Raw genomic sequence first — 17,533 nt, forward strand, 5'->3', positions numbered from 1 at the left:
ACGCTCCCCTTCCAACCTGACAGAGCTTGAGAGGATCTGCAGAGAAGAATGGGAGAAACTCCCCAAATACAGGTGTGCCAAGCTTGTAGCGTCCTATCCAAGAAAACACAAGGCTGTAATCGCTGCCAAAGGTGCTTCAACAAAGTACTGAGTAAAGGGTCTGAATTTTTATGTGAATATTATATTTCTGTTTTTAATTTTGCAATAAATTTGCWAACATTTCTYCAAACCTGTTTTTACTTTGTCAATATGTGGTGTTGTGTGTAGATTGATGAGGGAACAAATCAACTTAATACATTTTAGAATAAGGCTGTAACGTTACAAAATGTGGAAAAAGTCAAGGGGTCTGAGTACTTTCCGAATGCACTGTCTCCCCCAGAGTCTTCCGCTACCATCAGGCCATTCCTGAGTGATCACATCACCCCTGAGGCAACGACCTGGAAAAAGGTCACTCTCATGTCTGTGGGCCCKGCCAACTCTTCTGAAGGGTTAAGATTCTCCTCAAGGCTGTTAAATGTCTTTAATGAGTCCCCACTGCCTGGCAATGTGTTTTGCCTGACTCAAAATGAATACAATTTTTGTTGCCTGACTAAAACGAAAGTCATCGTGGGATGCAATGTGGTAGATGTCAACACAGAGACGTAGAATAACTAGATAGACTAACCGTCAGGCCCCTGTAGCATATCTCTCTGTCAATGCCTAGTTAGTCGGTCTCTCTTGAAATGGAAAGTATTACAGTACAATAACTCACTGACAGATGTTTATATTTCGCATTACACCCGAGTGTTTCGTTAATAAAGACTTCAGGGACGATGGTGATCTTCAGAGAAAATATGACAAATGAAAGTGAACAGGGCTGTTATAAAATGAGATGCCCACACCGCCTCCTACCTGGCTTTGAACCTTATGGAAACTGGCGTCTCGCTACCATGGGAAACTGAGAGAAGAGAATACATGTTATTTCAATGTTTCTACGTTTCCCTCAATGTCCTCAGTTGTTAGGCTTACTCATATGATAATAACTGGTAGTATATATTATGGTGTATTTCCAGTGAGCAATTAGCTTGGGACCTACTTAAACAAATCAGTAGTGATGATGAGTCCGTGCTATTAGGACCACTGCTAGTTGTGTATTTTGGATGTATTTAGTGAATGAGAAATGAAGTCAAGGTACACAAAGTTACTGTAGACTGACTTTGGGTGGGTGCGTTCCTTATGATTGTCCTACTATTTACACACACACACACACACACACACACACACACACACACACAACACACACACACACACACACACAACACACAACACACACAACACACCAACACACACACACACCACACAACACACACACACAACCGGACAACACTCACTCTTTTAGTTGTGTGTAAAGTAAGTACCTACTTTAAGGGAGTGGCTGCTGTTGTTGAGCTATAGGCCCTAGACCCCCTCTGTCTTGGCTGTCTGCACACTGAGAGGGGCTCATTAGTTGTTGCCGTGACAATGAATAAAATATGTTATTATGGAGATGTGATGGGCCATCCCGAGGTGAGGAGGAGTGTCTGGGCCTGAGCAGTGAATGAATAAACACTCGTCGTTTTCCCTCCTCACTCAACTACACAATGGAAACGTGGGCTYGCTGGGCCCATTATAACTCGAGAAGGTTTCACAAAATGTTCTCTTCACTCATTTTTATTTAAAGAGATTCTCTGGTACTTTTGTATACTTTTTAGACAGTGGTTTTAAAAGTGGTCCCCGAAAATTACGTACTACGTAATTATGTGCAGATACACTATATATACAAAAGTATGTGGACACCCCTTCAAATGAGTGGATTTGGCTATTTCAGCCAAACCCGTTGTTGACAGGTGGATAAAATCAAGGACAGAGCCATGCAATCTCCATAAACAAACATTGGCAGTAGAATMACCTTACTGAAGAGCTCAGTGAATTTCATRGTGGCACCGTCATAGGATTCCACCTTTCCAAWAAGTCAGTTTGTCAAATTTCTGCCCTGCTAGAGCTGCCCCAGTCAACTGTAAGGGCTGTTATTGTGAAGTGGAAACATCTAGGAGCAACAACGGCTCAGCCGTGTAGTGGTAGGCCACACAAGCTCACAGAACGGGACCGCTGAAGCACGTAGAGCGTAAAAATCGTCTGTTCAACACTCACTGCCGAGTTCCAAACTACCTTGTCGGGAGCTTCATGAAATGGGTTTCCATGGCCGAGCGGTGGCACACAAGCCTAAGATCACCATGTGCAATGCCAAGCGTCGACTGGAGTGGTGTAAAGCCGCCATTGGAATCTGGAGCAGTGGAAACGCGTTTTTTGGAGTGATGAATCACGCTTCACCATCTCGCAGTCCGACAGATGAATCTGTGTTTGGCGGATGCCAGGAGAGCATTACCTGCCCCAATGCATAGTGCCAACTGTAAAGTTTGGTGGAGGAGGAATAATGGTCTGGGGCTGTTTTTTATGGTTTGGGCTTGGTCCCTTAGTTCCTGTGAAGGGAAATCTTAACGCTACAGCATACAATGACATTCTCGCCGATTCTGTGCTTCCAACTTTGTGGCAACAGTTTGGTCATACATCTGTTCTCAGTCATGTAGCTGGTCCAAACATCCAAKGCGTGCATACTCTTGTCAAATAAAATGCTTTAAATGATCTTCTCTTTTAACACTCTTGTCAAGTATGGAAGCAGAAAAGGCCTGTTGTATAAGAGCCAGAGAAACAGATCCAAACACAGCACAGACCCCTGGGTAATGGAGTCCATCAGTTTGTTAGGACCCCTGTAGTTCCCCAGAGACTCTTACTGACATCTGCTGCTTCCACTACCTGTGCAGTGGCCATTTACCCCCCATTAACACACATACACACACACACAYGGTGCTTTCTCGCATTCGCATTGTGTCATTCATTTCAGCATTTATGCATTTGTTGGACTTATTATCTCTCCTATGGCTTCTGTTACTAAACTGTTGCACATCCAACACACACACACACACACACACACAACACACACACACACACACACACACACACACACACACACACACACACACCACACACACACACACACACACACACACACACACACACGTTTGTTTTACTATCCTTGTGGGACCAAACATCTGATTCCCATTCTTAACCTAACCTTAACCCCTATCCCCTAATTCTAACCCTAACCTTAAATCTACCCCTAAACCTAAAATAGCCTTTTTCTATGTGGGACCGGCGAAATGTCCCCATTTGTCAAATTTTTCTTGTTTTACTATCCTTTTGAGGTCATCTGGTTCCCACAAGGATAGTAAAACCAACACACACACACACACACACAATCACACATAGAGGAAAGCCCTTTACCTGAGCACGCATTATGTCTGCCCTTATCCTGTCTGAGACTAAAGTACATTCTCATCATAGTCTAAAATTGAAGGCAGTAGTCAGATCCCTCTCTATTGTAGCTACCCCTCCCTCTCAGAATCTCTCTTTCAAAGGAGCCCCAGGCTGTGTTCTGAAGTAGCTGGGTACAGATAGCTTTAGTTCAGCTTAGTGAATGGGTGGATAGCCCAGACCCAGGAGAGGTACTGCCTGGCCCAGCCGTGGCCTTCTCTACCCTGCTCTACTCTCCCCTTCCTCCACTCCTTCTCTCCTCTGTCCTGGAGCCTGGGGGTTAGCTTTGCCTCCTGCCATGACTCTCCTCTGTCCTGGACCCTGGGGGTTAGCTTTGCCTCCAGCCATGACTCTCCTCTGTCCTGGAGCCTGGGGGTTAGCTTTGCCTCCAGCCATGACTCTCCTCTGTCCTGGAGCCTGGGGTTAGCTTTGCTCCAGCCATGACTCTCCTCTGTCCTGGAGCCTGGGGGTTAGCTTTGCCTCCAGCCATGACTCTCCTCTGTCTTGGAGCCTGGGGTTAGCTTTGCCTCCAGCCATGACTCTCCTCTGTCCTGGAGCCTGGGGTTAGCTTTGCCTCCAGCCATGACTCTCCTCTGTCTTGGAGCCTGGGGGTTAGCTTTGCCTCCAGCCATGACTCTCCCTGTCTTGGAGCCTGGGGGTAGCTTTGCCTCCGCCATGACTCTCCTCTGTCTGGGAGCCTGGGGGTAGCTTTGCCTACTGCCATGACTCTCCTCTGTCTGGAGCCTGGGGGTTAGCTTGCCTCCAGCCATGACTCTCCTCTGTCTTGGAGCGCCTGGGGGTTAGCTTTGCCTCCAGCCATGACTCTCCTCTGTCTTGGAGCCTGGGGGTTAGCTTTGCCTCCAGCCATGACTCTCCTCTGTCTTGGAGCCTGGGGGTTAGCTTTGCCTCCTGCCATGACTCTCCTCTGTCTGGGCCATTTTTAGATACCAACTTACATCCCACGGGAAACCCTGACTGCCAGAGTTATTTTAGTTTCCTTGGTTAGGCAAGACGGCCCAAAGCTCTTTCCTTGGCCGCATGTTGAATGTTTATACTCTCTAGTGAGGTTGGGTTGGCCTGGAAGAATGCTATAGAACAATGGCTTCTTTAAAGACGAAGCTGTATCTTTTACACCCCAGCTTTTATAAACTATTGCTCCTCTAATCTTCCCACTACGTTGTTGTCATTCAGACTCAAACTAATGGTCATGCCTGGTGTGCTTTGTCTCATTCTGTACAGTACTTGTATTGTGCACGTTTGTCATTGTTGTTTCCTGTGTGTTCGCTGCAGACGGAGTTGGACCTGGAGAAAGGCCTGGAGATGAGGAAGTGGGTTCTGTCTGGGATCCTGGCCAGCGAGGAGACCTACCTCAGCCACTTGGAGGCACTGCTACTGGTGAGAGGCTGGAACACACACACACACACACATACACACACATGACTTGCCGTGAACGCTCTATGTGTCACATGCACACAAACACACACACACTATACAAACTCCCTTTCTATCTCCCTCCCTCCTATTATCTCAGCCTATGAAGCCTCTGAAGGCAGCAGCCACCACGTCCCAGCCGGTGCTGACCATCCCCCAGATCGAGACCATCTTCTTCAAAGTGCCTGAGCTCTACGAGGTCCACAAGGAGTTCTACGACGGCCTYCTCCCCCGGGTGCAGCAGTGGAGCCACCACCAGCGGGTGGGGGACCTCTTCCAGAAACAGGTGAGGTCATAAGACAGATCCTTGGGGTGTTCCCCCTGCCCTGTGTCTGTAGGAGCCAGGAGCCTGACTCGGGATGACAGAGGACTTCCTAAAGAGTCCCTCCCTGGACCTGGCAACATGACATCATGACATCGTTTTGACAATGACACAGGACCTGGATGTATTATGCAGTCTGCCTGTGGCACCGTGACACAGCTCACTGCAGCAGCCTTACTCTGAATGGGAGCCTTCAAATGTCCGATCTGATCAACAATGTATCATCAATATGGTGAATGAAATCACTTTGATCGACCTCATGAGGTGAACCTCTATGGGGACAGATGGAATTATCCCCCTCACCCAAGAAGTTCTGCCACGGAGGCCGGAACCAAAGCTATACTGACTGGGTCCATTTTATCATGTTAACAACGGGTCAATTAACTCTGAATGAATCACTTGTTTATCCCTCTAATGCTCATGCAGTCACTGCAGGAGAGCCGGGCCTGTCATGAGGGCTGTATGTAATGGGGACAGTGGACAGGGAGAAGGAGTGTCACCATGCTGTCTTTTCTACTGAGACTAATGCTACACTGAGCGTTGTGTCTCTAAGAAGCAGCCTATAAATAATGCCAAACGACGAGCGATGAGAGACTTAGGTGAAAAAAATCTGCCGATGTGCCCTTGAGCAAGGCACTTAACCCTAATTGCTCCTGTAAGTCGCTCTGGATAAGAACATCTGCTAAATGACACAAAGAAAAATCCCCAAAATGTAAAAGGAGTATTTCATTTGTCTGTTTAAACTATTAATTGTTCCTTTTTTTCTCCTCCGTCTCTCTTGTCTGTGTCTGCTATGTGATAATCAGTGCCATCAACCTCTGCTTTTTGCGTCTCCCAGCAGACAAGCATCGAGAGGGGAGCAATTTGAATGAATGGATAGTAGGCTCTCTCTCTCTCCCTCTCTCTCAATTCAATTAAATTTGCTTTATTGGCATGACGTAACAATGTACATATTGCCAAAGCTTATTTTGGATATTTAAAATATAAAAATAAAAATGAGAATCAAAATTGTCAATGGGACATCTCTCTCTCTCTGTATCTCTCTCTCTCTGTCTCTCTCTCTCTTTTTCTCTCCCCTTCTCTCTCTTTCTCTCTCCCCCTCTCTCTCTTTCTCTCTCTCTCTGTCTCTCTCCCTCTCTCTCTCTCTGTATCTCTCTCTCTCTGTATCTCTGTATCTCTGTATCTATCTCTCTGTCTCTCTCTCTCTCTGTCTCTCTCTCTCTCTCAATCTCTCCCTCATAGCAGAGGTCATCATTCCCTCAATTCCTGCTCCTCTCTCGACAGACATCAGTCAATGAGAGTCAGGGGGAGAAGACGCCAACGCAGCAGAAACAGTCTCCCTACCTGACAGCCATTTAGGGTGGAGGAGGGGAGCGCGAGAGGGAGGAGAAGAGAGTCTCTCAGAGAGCTGTCTATCCTTGTCAGCCAGAGGAGTAGTAAAGGCTCATCACTACCAGAAAGAAGGGAAGAAAACTCCTGGAAAGGGGCTAAATAATAGACAGGAGTATTTTCCCCTCATTGTACGCTCCCTCGCTGCTGTTTCTCATGTAGGTCTACTGAGACACCATGAAGACTGCCATTTCTTTGTTTAGGATAGATGGATAACAATGGTGTATTTTAAGAGTCATTTACACAAAGTGTTCAGTATATACACTGACATGATGTACATGTACTGTACATGCTATGTGTATTGTAAGATTACATTCTAGATAAGAAAATCATCCCAACCATGCGGTTARACTCGTCATATTTCAAATCCAATTTGATTGGTCACATACACATATTTATCAGATGTTATTGCGGGTGTAGCGAAATGCTTGTAAACCTCACCATGCGTTCATCCAGCAACTGTGTGTCCCGAGCGGCTCCAGTGGCTCCCGTTGWGTTGTCTGCATCGCTATTACCGCCATTCCGGCTCCTCCCCGCCCATAGTGGGATTGTCACGCTCTGAATTCCTGTCCACTGTGCTGCAGATTGATTCTGGCCCGAGGCAGGACTCAGACACAGTGGGGATAGGATTGCTTGGCTCGCTGAAAATTGCTTTACCCCGTAACATCCAGCACCTCCTGGAAAAAACGTGGCTTTCTTTCGACAGAGTGCCAAAATCGATTGTCTCTTTGTGACGGCAGTGGACATGAAATGCTGTAGAGGTCAGGGGTCAKGCCAGGGGGATAATGTGCATGTGAGGGAATTGGGATAAGCTCACACACTCTACCCAATAGAAGTAGAACAGGCTTGGAACCTCTAACCCTGGCAATTTGTAAACACATTGGTATGATCGCAATGGCTACCTGGTATTGTGACGCAATCATTTTCACGGTAATGTAGAATGTCAAATGATGCTATCTTATGTGGCTCATGCAATGGAATGTATTTTTTGTGATGTCAGTTGAGTTGATTCAACAAATTACAGCGCAGATTGATGAGTACWCTTCCTGATTTTACTTCCTGCTTTTACTTTCTACTTTTACTTCCTGCTTTGCTCCTATGGGTACACTCGCAATTGCCGCCGGTCCACCCATTATACCCATTGACTTGAATGGGGACGCCCGTTCTCTACATCCTGTGCTCTCCCCTCCTCTTTATCCCCTGCTCTCACGCTTGTATTCTGGAGAATAGATTGGGCTGTTGAGCGCGAGGGAGATGAATAGTGTCACTGGGCGGGCAGGGTTTCAAGGAGTTAGGACGCCTGAATGAGATTTCCAAATGTGCTTTTACAGCAACCGCTGGACGCTAATTACTCAGCCTAGCGCAGGCCTCCACTCCAGCAGGMTAGCGTTTTTCGTCGTSAATATTGTTCTGCAGCTCRGCGGAGTGGTCACTAGCTGGCACAGCCACAAAGTCATAAAGTCCTATTTCTAACCTAACCTTAACCACACTACTAACCCTAATGCCTAACCCTAACCTTAAATTAAGACCAAAATATTTGTTTTCATGAATTTTTATAATATAGCCAATTTTGACTTTTCAGCTGGCCCATCGAGCGGAAATCYCTTAGTTCTGCCTGAAGGACAAGACTCGTTCCAATAAACGTCAAACTGCTCCACTCCACTACCTTGGCAAAAGCCGTAAGCTAGGAGTGCGCTGCAGAAACACTGGCGCTTGCTGTGGCGAGGATGACACTGCCCCGTCTGTCGAACTGTGTCCCCAAGTCTGTGTTTTTGTTTCTTCACCCCTCAGGGGTTGTAGCTGTCATTTGTCATGTTGTGATTATGCCAACATATCCTTCATTCCCCCCKAAAKKYSKAWWKKAAACAAAAGGCCTACTTTGGTAAATATGGATTATGGAAAGTGGTGACTGTGTTTCAATGTGACCTGTATTTTGTCCCCTCTCTCTCCCTGTTTGTCTGACAGGCCAGCCAGCTGGGAGTGTACCGGGCCTTTGTGGACAACTACGAGGTTGCCGTGGAGACGGCGGAGAAGTGCTGCCAGGCAAACACGCAGTTCGCTGAAATCTCTGAGGTAATGTGAACTGGCACGGAGGTAGAGGGGGAGGAGGGAGGGTTGATGACTACTGGTCTGGGATGGGTTTTGTCCTTTCATCTTGACTCTGGGGGCCAGGGGGTACACCTCTTGTTTTGGACATGGGGGTGATGGGAGATGATGACTTGGGGGTGGCAAGAAAGAAATATCCRTCCACTGAAAGTATACCAACACGCTCAGCCTCCTATCTCCAAACTCAAAGGGACGGTTTGAACAAACATGTTCTGCTTCTCTTCAAGCTCTCTCTTCCTGAGAGGAAAGTAGCTCTTTCTCCAGTTCTTAGGAAGCGGCTTTGTGGCCCAGCCCCAGGTCACTCTGCCTCGCTGCGTAGAGAGYCCGACTGAGAGGAAGCGTTGTACACTGAAAGTGGGCCATTAAGCACACAGGGGGAAATCTTTGGGAGAACATTTCACAGCTACCCGGTGTAAAGAGGACAGTGGGGTATCAAAGGCACCACTCAACAGCTTTAGGCTATTAGTTTTACCCACAAACCCCTTCACCGCCACCTCCCACCTAATATCCCAATCATTGTCATTAGAACACATTTGAATACTGTACAACACAGGAGGTTGGTGACACCTTAATTGGGGAGGACGGACTCATGGTAATGGCTGGAGCGGAACCAGTGGAATGGTARCAAATACATCAGACACATGGTTTCTATGTGTTTGATGCCATTCCACTGATTCCGCTCCAGCCATTACCATGAAGCCGTCCTCCCCTCAGCAGCCTCCARTGCTGTACCCAACCAGAAGGGAGAATTGTGTYTGTGTGCGTGCGCGTGCATGTGTGTGTCTGAGCTGCGTGTTCAGCCGTGATGTGGAACAATGCAGAGGGTGTGGTGGTTAATATTCTGTGTTGGGTTTCTGGTTGCTTTGTGAGCCCCACGGCGGCCAGAGACCCTGAAGMAGGGAAACGCACTCCATCTCACCTATGTGCAGATGAAGCATGACAGGCTAATATATTCATTAATCCTCCCCCCAAACTGAGCTTTACAGGTAGCCTGAAGGGCCCAGCCATGCTAGTGGAAGAACGTCTCTCTCAGATAGGATGTGGAATTACTTGAACAGGGAAGCATAATGCCAGGGCAAGGACACTAACTAAACATGCCTGTGGTGCTGTCGTGTTTTGGGAGAAACAGTTTAGACAATGACGTACGAAGCTGGGGTATGTCTTGGTGTAATGCTTCATTACTTGTCAGATTACGGGAGTCTGTGAGTTAAATGATAAAAATCCAAATTTGACTAAGATCTCTTGACTAACAGGGTTTTTTGAGGGCTCGTTTTGGACTAATATTCGAAAGTCCTTGTGTAGCCACAATCGCGGCTACGTAAAATCTTGTGCCAAAGTTACCGGTGAACATTGAGGATGGTGCCTGGATTTGAGGGAGAGAATCAATCAATCAGTGTTCTTATTGAGATATGTAATAATGCATTGTCRCTCTGCCATCTGAATGTGACAGGGGACAAAATGCTGATGTGTGCTTATTGTGTGCAGGATGAGATGAATTAGGCATTAGGCTGAGGTAAGTATCTGTCCTCAGTGCTGGAGGCCTCTGCGTTCTGAATGGCACTTTATTCCATTTATAGTGCCTTATTTCTGACCAAGCCAAGGGCCAGGCTACTATTATTATTTACCAGCACCAGAATGGTTGTTCATGTATGAAGCATGTTGATTAGTTTCAGGTTTTTCCCCTGTGTAATGTTGTCCACTGTTCACTCATTCTGTGTCCCTACAGAACCTCAAGGTGAGGAGCACCAAGGACTTGAAGGACCAGTCAGCCAAGAACTCTCTGGAGAGTAAGTAGCCCACAGCATTACTGAACATGGGTGTGTTCAGGCTGGCTAGCGAGGCTAGTATTCACCAGGAACATATAGTAAGAAAATAGGCCGAAACGAGGAAGGACCTACCTGTTGCAAAGCGTTTTGGTACGGTGCAGAACGTTTTGATACGGTGTGCACTAATGAATACAACCCATGAAATCACTGCCACAGGCTAGTGCACATTTTTTGGCCTATCTAGTGGAAACAGCACTTGCAGTATTTGACTGGGGTCATGTCATATTGCTCTGACGTGGGTGGAGTGGTTGTAATGTAATTCATGCTGCTGTCTCTCCTTTCTCTCTTAAAGCTCTCCTGTACAAGCCAGTGGACAGAGTGACCCGAAGCACCCTGGTTCTGCATGTGAGTACTGGGCAGCAAGCAAAGCACGCAGTTTGCCTTTAGTTTTTTCCTGCTCATTTTGATGTACCGGTAACTCTCTGAACCTCACACCACATGATTTTTAAATACTGTCTTGGTTTTAACTGCCAATCCCAATACTGTAACCCAGGCTCTGCTGTAAGACACTGTAACTCTGTGTCTCTGGGTGGGTGTGCCTTTCCACTCTGCAGGACTTGCTCAAGCACACTCCCTCCAGCCACCCGGACCACCCCCTGCTCCAGGACGCGCTCCGCATCTCCCAGAACTTTTTGTCCAGCATCAACGAGGAGACCACGCCCAGACGCCAGTCCATGACCGTCAAGAAGGGAGAGGTGAGGAGCAGTGCTGATCTAGGAGCAGTTTTCCCTGTTTAGGTCATAATGAATAAGATGACATGGACAGGTGGGGACCTGATCCTAGATCAGCACTCCTCTGAGATGCTTTATGAATAGAGGCTCAGCTGTATCTCTGTGTTGTTGAATGTTCTTAAGCAATTAGACCAAAGCAGAGCTTGATCTTTTTTGGCTCTGGGCCATTGTGACTGTTATGTTATTCTAGGTTTATGGTGAGGGTATGGTATTACATCATTGACCAGTAACCCAACACTGGTAGATTGAACCCTGCCCTGCCCTCATAGCGACCTGTAGTGATTCCACTGAAGGGGCGGCCGTATGGGATGACCTAATATGGTGTCAAACGCAATATATGCCCAAATATGGCAATAATAGAAAGTCCCCTGCACATGCCTGTTAGGAACCCCAGTGTTTGCTCTCTGTGCTGGATCTCCATCCCTCAAACCCCAACGTCTTCCCCCCTAGAGACCACCTAGGGGGGAAGTTGCACATGTTGCACATGAATGGATGTCATTTGATTGACAGCTGGCGTGACACCGGCGTTCATAATGCTCCATATCCAGCCTCTTATCGCTGACTGGGGAGTACAGATTTATTATTAATGTTGAGGCACCTCCCTATGCACATGGGATGTCATTACTGCACCCCAACGTTAGCCCCCCCACCCCCTTATCCTCATAGGCCCCATTCGCAGCTCTGTCTGCCCAGACCACACTGATCATCAAATATTGATCATGGATACATGGAAGGAGTGCATCGAATCAATGGGCCCTGTTATATTGTGCTTTAGCAGCTAGTGTGTGAGAATATGCCTGGGGTGTGTGTGTGTGTGTGTGTGTGTGTGTGTGTGTGTGTGTGTGTGTGTGTGTGTGTGTGTGTGTGTGTGTGTGTGTGTGTGTGTGTGTGTGTTTTAACCCCACTATGTTAAGATATACACAAATATAGAATGTGTCCCAAATGGCACCCTGTTCCCTATCTAGTGCACTACCTTTGACCAGGGCCCATGAGGTCGTGCACTATGTAAGGAATTGGGGTGCCATTGAGGACTCGTACAGTCGACTTGGGATATCTCCAGCCTGACTGGAATGTTCAGTCACTACAGTTCATTGAGGCTTCAAGAACCTAATTAAATGGTGCTATTTCAGCTTTTTTTTGTTGCTATTTGAGAATCTTATACACAATGAATAACTATCATTGGCTACTCAGTAGAACGCTAAATCGACAACGCTTCCAGCGGATCGGTCCGACACTCTCTGAAAGCTGTTGAGGACTGAATAGCAGTGGTCCTGTGGTTAGCTCGGCTTTTGGACCGGCTCTTAGGTGGTCCTGACTTGAGTGTCAGCGTGTAACCGTGGTTAAGGAACTGTGTCGACTGATAACCAGATATAGTAGAGCGGTTGTGGTGTGAGAGAAGAGGTTGTGATGACAGGGGTAGAGGACAGTCATCTGGAGCAGGGCTAGAGAACCTCCAGTGTGCTGTTGGAGTTGGGACTATAGGGTAGGACCATAGGTTTAAATGGGTTGCTGTCTGGATCTGAGCCATTGTGTGACATTCCCTTTAAGAGGGTCCAAAGTGACATGTAAATGTAAAAAATGTTGACAGGTTCATATAAAAATGATATGAAAGTATTTCCGTAGTAAGTCTGATAAGGAAATGTAGTTGTACTGACTCAACTAACTGATGGTGAGGATGACCGTTGTCTGATATTGTCCCGGTGGAGAGGTGTACTGTACCTATAGGGTTGGTGTTGGAGAGAGAGGGGCCTTACTACATACACATTTTAGTCATTTAGCAGACGTTCTTATCCAGAGCGACTTACAGGAGCAATTGGGGTTCAAGTGCCTTGCTCAAGGGCTCATCGGCAGATTTTTCACCTAGTCGGCTCTGGGATTCAAACCAGCGACCTTACCTTTCGGTTACCGGCCCAACGCTCTTAACCGCTAGGCTCCCTGCCGCCCCTCCCCCATCACACAGTAGTGTCATGCAGTAGATTGTAACCTGTTGTGCTTTGTTCAGTGGAGGCGTGCAGGAGGAGAGCAGCACAAGTGTCACCCAGGGGCCCTGCCCAGCCAGATGGGGGGTGTAGAGGGGTGGGGGCCAAAAAGAAGATGCTTAATTAAAATGCAAATGAGCCTGGTGGCCTCTGAAGCCTGTCTCTCTCTCTCTCTCTCTCTCTCTCTCTCTCTCTCTCTCTTTGTCTCTCTCTCTCTCCGACCTCACCCTCTCTCTCTCCCAGTCAGTGAGAAAGTTATCTATCACAGACCATCATGGCTGCCTTCATTATCTATCTAATGAATAATTAGAGCTGCCATTGGGAATTAGTAAATTAGCAGCGTCTCATCTCCTTGGCAGGGATATCACACTGCATGTCAATCAGGCTGAAGGCTGCACAGAGCAGGTGTCCTACCGTGCCTCTGTGGTGCCTGTGTGATGTGTGGCTTCCTGGATCTGAGCCATTGTGAGACATACATTTTAAGAGGGTCCACATCATAGAATTTGGAGTACTAGAATGGACATGAACCTTCCTACAGGGGGATAAAGGTCAGAAATGTTGGTCAGGGAGCCAGTGCTGTCATCAGATATTGTGTCAAATAATGAATTTGAAGGATTTATCTGCACTGCATTTTTGTTCGCTAGCTAGCCAGACAGTTTCAGAGGAATGATTCCACACATTTTTCAAATGAACTGCCAATATGCCAACATTCCAGTCAAACGCAGTCAATCCACAGCCATACTGTACGTAGGCTGAAATCACTTGATGATAGATAGGACTTAGACAAGTTGTAAATGKAACAAGTACCTATATATATATATCATGTAATAATAATTTAATAGGATCTCTATGGTCTACACTATACTGAATGGTACAGTAACGCCCCTGCATTTTGCTTGGGGAGACCCTGTTAGTTGTGTGTGAGCGTGGATGACTCACACACACACACAGAAGCATATTGTCCTCCTCACCGTTGTTTTGTCAGTGGTAATGACTGAGCGTTCAGGAGAGGCGCCCACAGGGGGGGCTGGGGGGCAGGTTGACATTTACTGGGATGACTCATGTACTGGCAGCTCTGCAGAGTGATCACTAGCTGGCACAGCCACAAAGTCATCACATCTGAGTTTAAACCTCACCCTAATGCCTAACCCTAAATTTAAAGCAAAAAGCATGTTTTTGTTCTTTTTTAATTTTTAAGATATAACCAGTGTTGTAGCTGGCCTATCTAGTGGAAACCACACAGTTCTGCATCCTGGGCAAGACCCATGACAATACACGACAACCTGCGGGAGGGTGGGGGGGAAGAGGGGGAGTGCTACGATTGGCTGGGGCTGGCTGTGACATCCTGCTTCGCAGGCCCTGCTGCCACGGTGATGTGAGGCTGGGGATCGCTGGTGCCTTGCCTGTGGGGAGAGGGGTTGAGGGGGGAGACGAAGGATGAGAGGGGGGAGGGGGGTTGCTTGTGTACCTCTACCCTTCAGGTCTCGCATTATAAGACCATTCATTGTAGGGAGTGCAGTAAATCTGTAAAATAGTTATGTGTTTTACCTCTTCAGAAATGCCCTGGGGATATGATACGTAGTCATGCCTCTGACTGTCCTCATACAATCTATATGTCCTCATTCGGTCTATAATGTGCTTTGATCAAATTTGTCCTCCTTATATTATGCTGTAGACTTTCTGTTCCTGTTCACAAATGTACCCCCTATAGTCCTTCATGAGGTTAGACAAGGGCGTCATATTAGAACACTGTTCTGACGTTGGCCCTCTCCTGATGCTGTTTCATTTTATAKCCAGAGCTGTCACTAAACAGCTGTGTGGAAAAACAACATCACTGCCCCCTTCTGGTTCATGGTGGTACAACAGGCCACACAGCATCTCAACCAATGCAGATGAGGAAGTTGAGGATATTGATTGKTTAGCTGATGTATAGATTTGTTCTGCTGACGGTTGATGGCTGGTTGTGTGATTCTGTAGAACCGCCAGCTGCTGAAGGACAGCTTCATGGTGGAGCTGGTGGAGGGAGCCAGGAAGCTCCGTCATGTTTTCCTCTTCACGGACCTGCTGCTCTGRGCCAAGCTCAAGAAACAGATCGGAGGGTAAAATAGACATCTTTCTGTCTATATTTCACTCTTTTTTTCCTGTTCTTCTAACATATTCCAGGACATCTATCACAGGACGCCTAGTTAAATAAAGGTTAAATACAAAATAAAATGTTTTTAAACGCTAGGATTTCATATCTCCATTTCTCCCTCTCTTTTTCTGTCTCTCTCTACCCCTCCTCTCTCCCCCCTCTCTTTTTTTTTCTCTCTCTCTCTTTCTCTACCTTCTTTGTCCCTTCCTCTCGGCAGGAAGAGTCAGCAGTATGATTCCAAGTGGTACATCCCTCTGTCAGACCTGACCTTCCAGAACGCAGATGAGTCAGAGCCTCTGCACATCCCCCAGGTGCCRGACGAGGAGCTGGACGCCATGAAGGTCAAGATCTCTCACATCAAGAGTGAGATCCAGAGAGAGAAGGTATTTCACATACAGTGTTAATGCGCACACACACACGCGCACACACACAGAGACACACACTAATCAGTAAAAATGTAGTTGACAGGTCTTTTGCAAATGTGTTGTCTTTGTCTGTGACCTCCAGAGAGCCAACAAAGGGTCAAAGGTGATTGAACGGTTGAGGAAGAAGCTGTCGGAGCAGGAGTCTCTTCTGCTGCTCACCTCCCCCAGTATGGCCCTCCGAGTACACAACAGGAACGGCAAGGTGAGCCCCCTGTCTTCCTCTTTATCATCGTCAACACCAAAGGATCATCKCCATCATCCGTCTTCAGCGTTACAACCATCATCGTCAACCACATCATCATCTTTGATAGGCTGTATCTAAGTTAGGCTGTAGGCTGTATCGTATCTAAGTGTGTGCTGTGTTTCAGGGTTACACGTTCCTGATGTCATCAGACTACGAGCGGGCCGAGTGGAAGGAGACGATCCGGGAACAGCAGAAGAAATGTAGGTGTCCCTCAGCATTCGACTGTTACTGAACTTGCTCTTCACTATCACTCTGTAAGCAATAGGTGTTTGAGTAAGATTAGATGAAGAAGATCGACAACAATGTGACCTGTATTCCATGGTGTGTAGACTTTCTTGATGCATTGAAACCACTAATATTTGCTCACATGCAGCGTTACCTCCCATACTGTACTGTGTGGGTGACTGACCCCTGACCCTTGACCCTGTGGTTGTATGGTCCCTCTCCCAGGCTTCAAGAGCTTCTCCCTGACCTCCATGGAGCTACAGATGTTGACCAACTCCTGTGTGAAGCTGCAGACTGTCCACCACATCCCACTCACCATCAACAAAGAAGGTCAAGGTACCAGATGTTCCTCAATGTTCTGCTCTGAGGTTTTCTGTCAGATGCATCAACTGAAACATTCTCCACATAGGAACAAAACAGACGTTATAACAGTTTGCAGTTTGAAGTGTTTGGTCTCTTTTTAGTTTAGTTTTCTAGAGTGAAGAGAATAGAGTTATTTAAGGTTCTTTATGGTTTCATTCCCCATTCCAATGTGAACCTTCATCTCTCTTCCTTGTGTTTTTCCAGAGGATGAATCGCCTGGCCTCCATGGATTCCTGAATGTAATCGTCCACTCTGCCTCGGGCCTCAAACAGAGCCTGAGTGAGTGTCCCTACTCCTCGGAAGGGCCTTCATACCGGACATAGTGTACAGGAGTAATAACAAAGGCATTAGGTTGCGTTCCAAATGGCACCCTATTTCCTTCATAGGGCACTACTTTTGACCAGGGCCCATAGGGCTCTATAGGGAATAGGGTGCCATTTGGGACGACACCCCTTACTCTAAGCTTACTGGAGCTACCGCTGTTCTGTAGCACAGGCATAAACATTAAACACACCGGTTCTGGTAAACGTCATAGAATTTGAACGAGGTTACTGATAGCACAGAAGTTTAAGCATATGTTCAACATATATTTCATGTGTTATTACATTGTTCTCAGCGACATTAGTAGGCGTAACTATGATGACAGTTCATTTACAGAGCTCACATTGAGAAATGTCCCTAGCAAATTATTTTGCTAGGATGTGTTCTATTTAATTCTGTGGGGTATCGTCATAGAGACCACTGCTAGTGCTATTCTTTTGGGCGAGTCTAACTGTGACTGCGTCTTCTCCTCTCAGATCTGTACTGCACGCTAGAGGTGGACTCCTTTGGCTACTTTGCGAACAAAGCCAAGACGCGGGTGTATCGGTACACCACAGAGCCCAAATGGAACGAGGTAGGAACTTCTACTGTTATTACCCAACATATGCAGAGTACAGCATCGGCATTTTTTACTACCAAGGCCATGA

General features: G+C 46.9%; 1 protein-coding gene across 2 annotated transcripts in view; it reads left to right on the forward strand.

The window, feature by feature from the left end:
* The window catches only part of LOC111958032 (breakpoint cluster region protein), a 36,063-nt gene that overhangs the window by 3,416 nt on the left and 15,114 nt on the right, over window positions 1–17,533 (forward strand). For both annotated transcript variants that reach the window (XM_023979203.2, XM_070439309.1), the window contains exons 2-14: window positions 4,681–4,785; window positions 4,922–5,107; window positions 8,498–8,605; window positions 10,365–10,425; window positions 10,757–10,809; window positions 11,019–11,159; window positions 15,152–15,273; window positions 15,526–15,691; window positions 15,816–15,935; window positions 16,102–16,177; window positions 16,428–16,538; window positions 16,770–16,844; window positions 17,363–17,460. In XM_023979203.2, coding sequence (XP_023834971.2) covers window positions 4,711–4,785; window positions 4,922–5,107; window positions 8,498–8,605; window positions 10,365–10,425; window positions 10,757–10,809; window positions 11,019–11,159; window positions 15,152–15,273; window positions 15,526–15,691; window positions 15,816–15,935; window positions 16,102–16,177; window positions 16,428–16,538; window positions 16,770–16,844; window positions 17,363–17,460 — 1,392 coding nt within the window. In that variant the 5' untranslated portion in view covers window positions 4,681–4,710. The remainder of the gene's footprint in view (window positions 1–4,680; window positions 4,786–4,921; window positions 5,108–8,497; window positions 8,606–10,364; window positions 10,426–10,756; window positions 10,810–11,018; window positions 11,160–15,151; window positions 15,274–15,525; window positions 15,692–15,815; window positions 15,936–16,101; window positions 16,178–16,427; window positions 16,539–16,769; window positions 16,845–17,362; window positions 17,461–17,533) is intronic.

Source organism: Salvelinus sp. IW2-2015, linkage group LG4p, assembly GCF_002910315.2.
Source record: "Salvelinus sp. IW2-2015 linkage group LG4p, ASM291031v2, whole genome shotgun sequence".
In the NCBI taxonomy this organism is placed as follows: Eukaryota; Metazoa; Chordata; class Actinopteri; order Salmoniformes; family Salmonidae; genus Salvelinus; species Salvelinus sp. IW2-2015.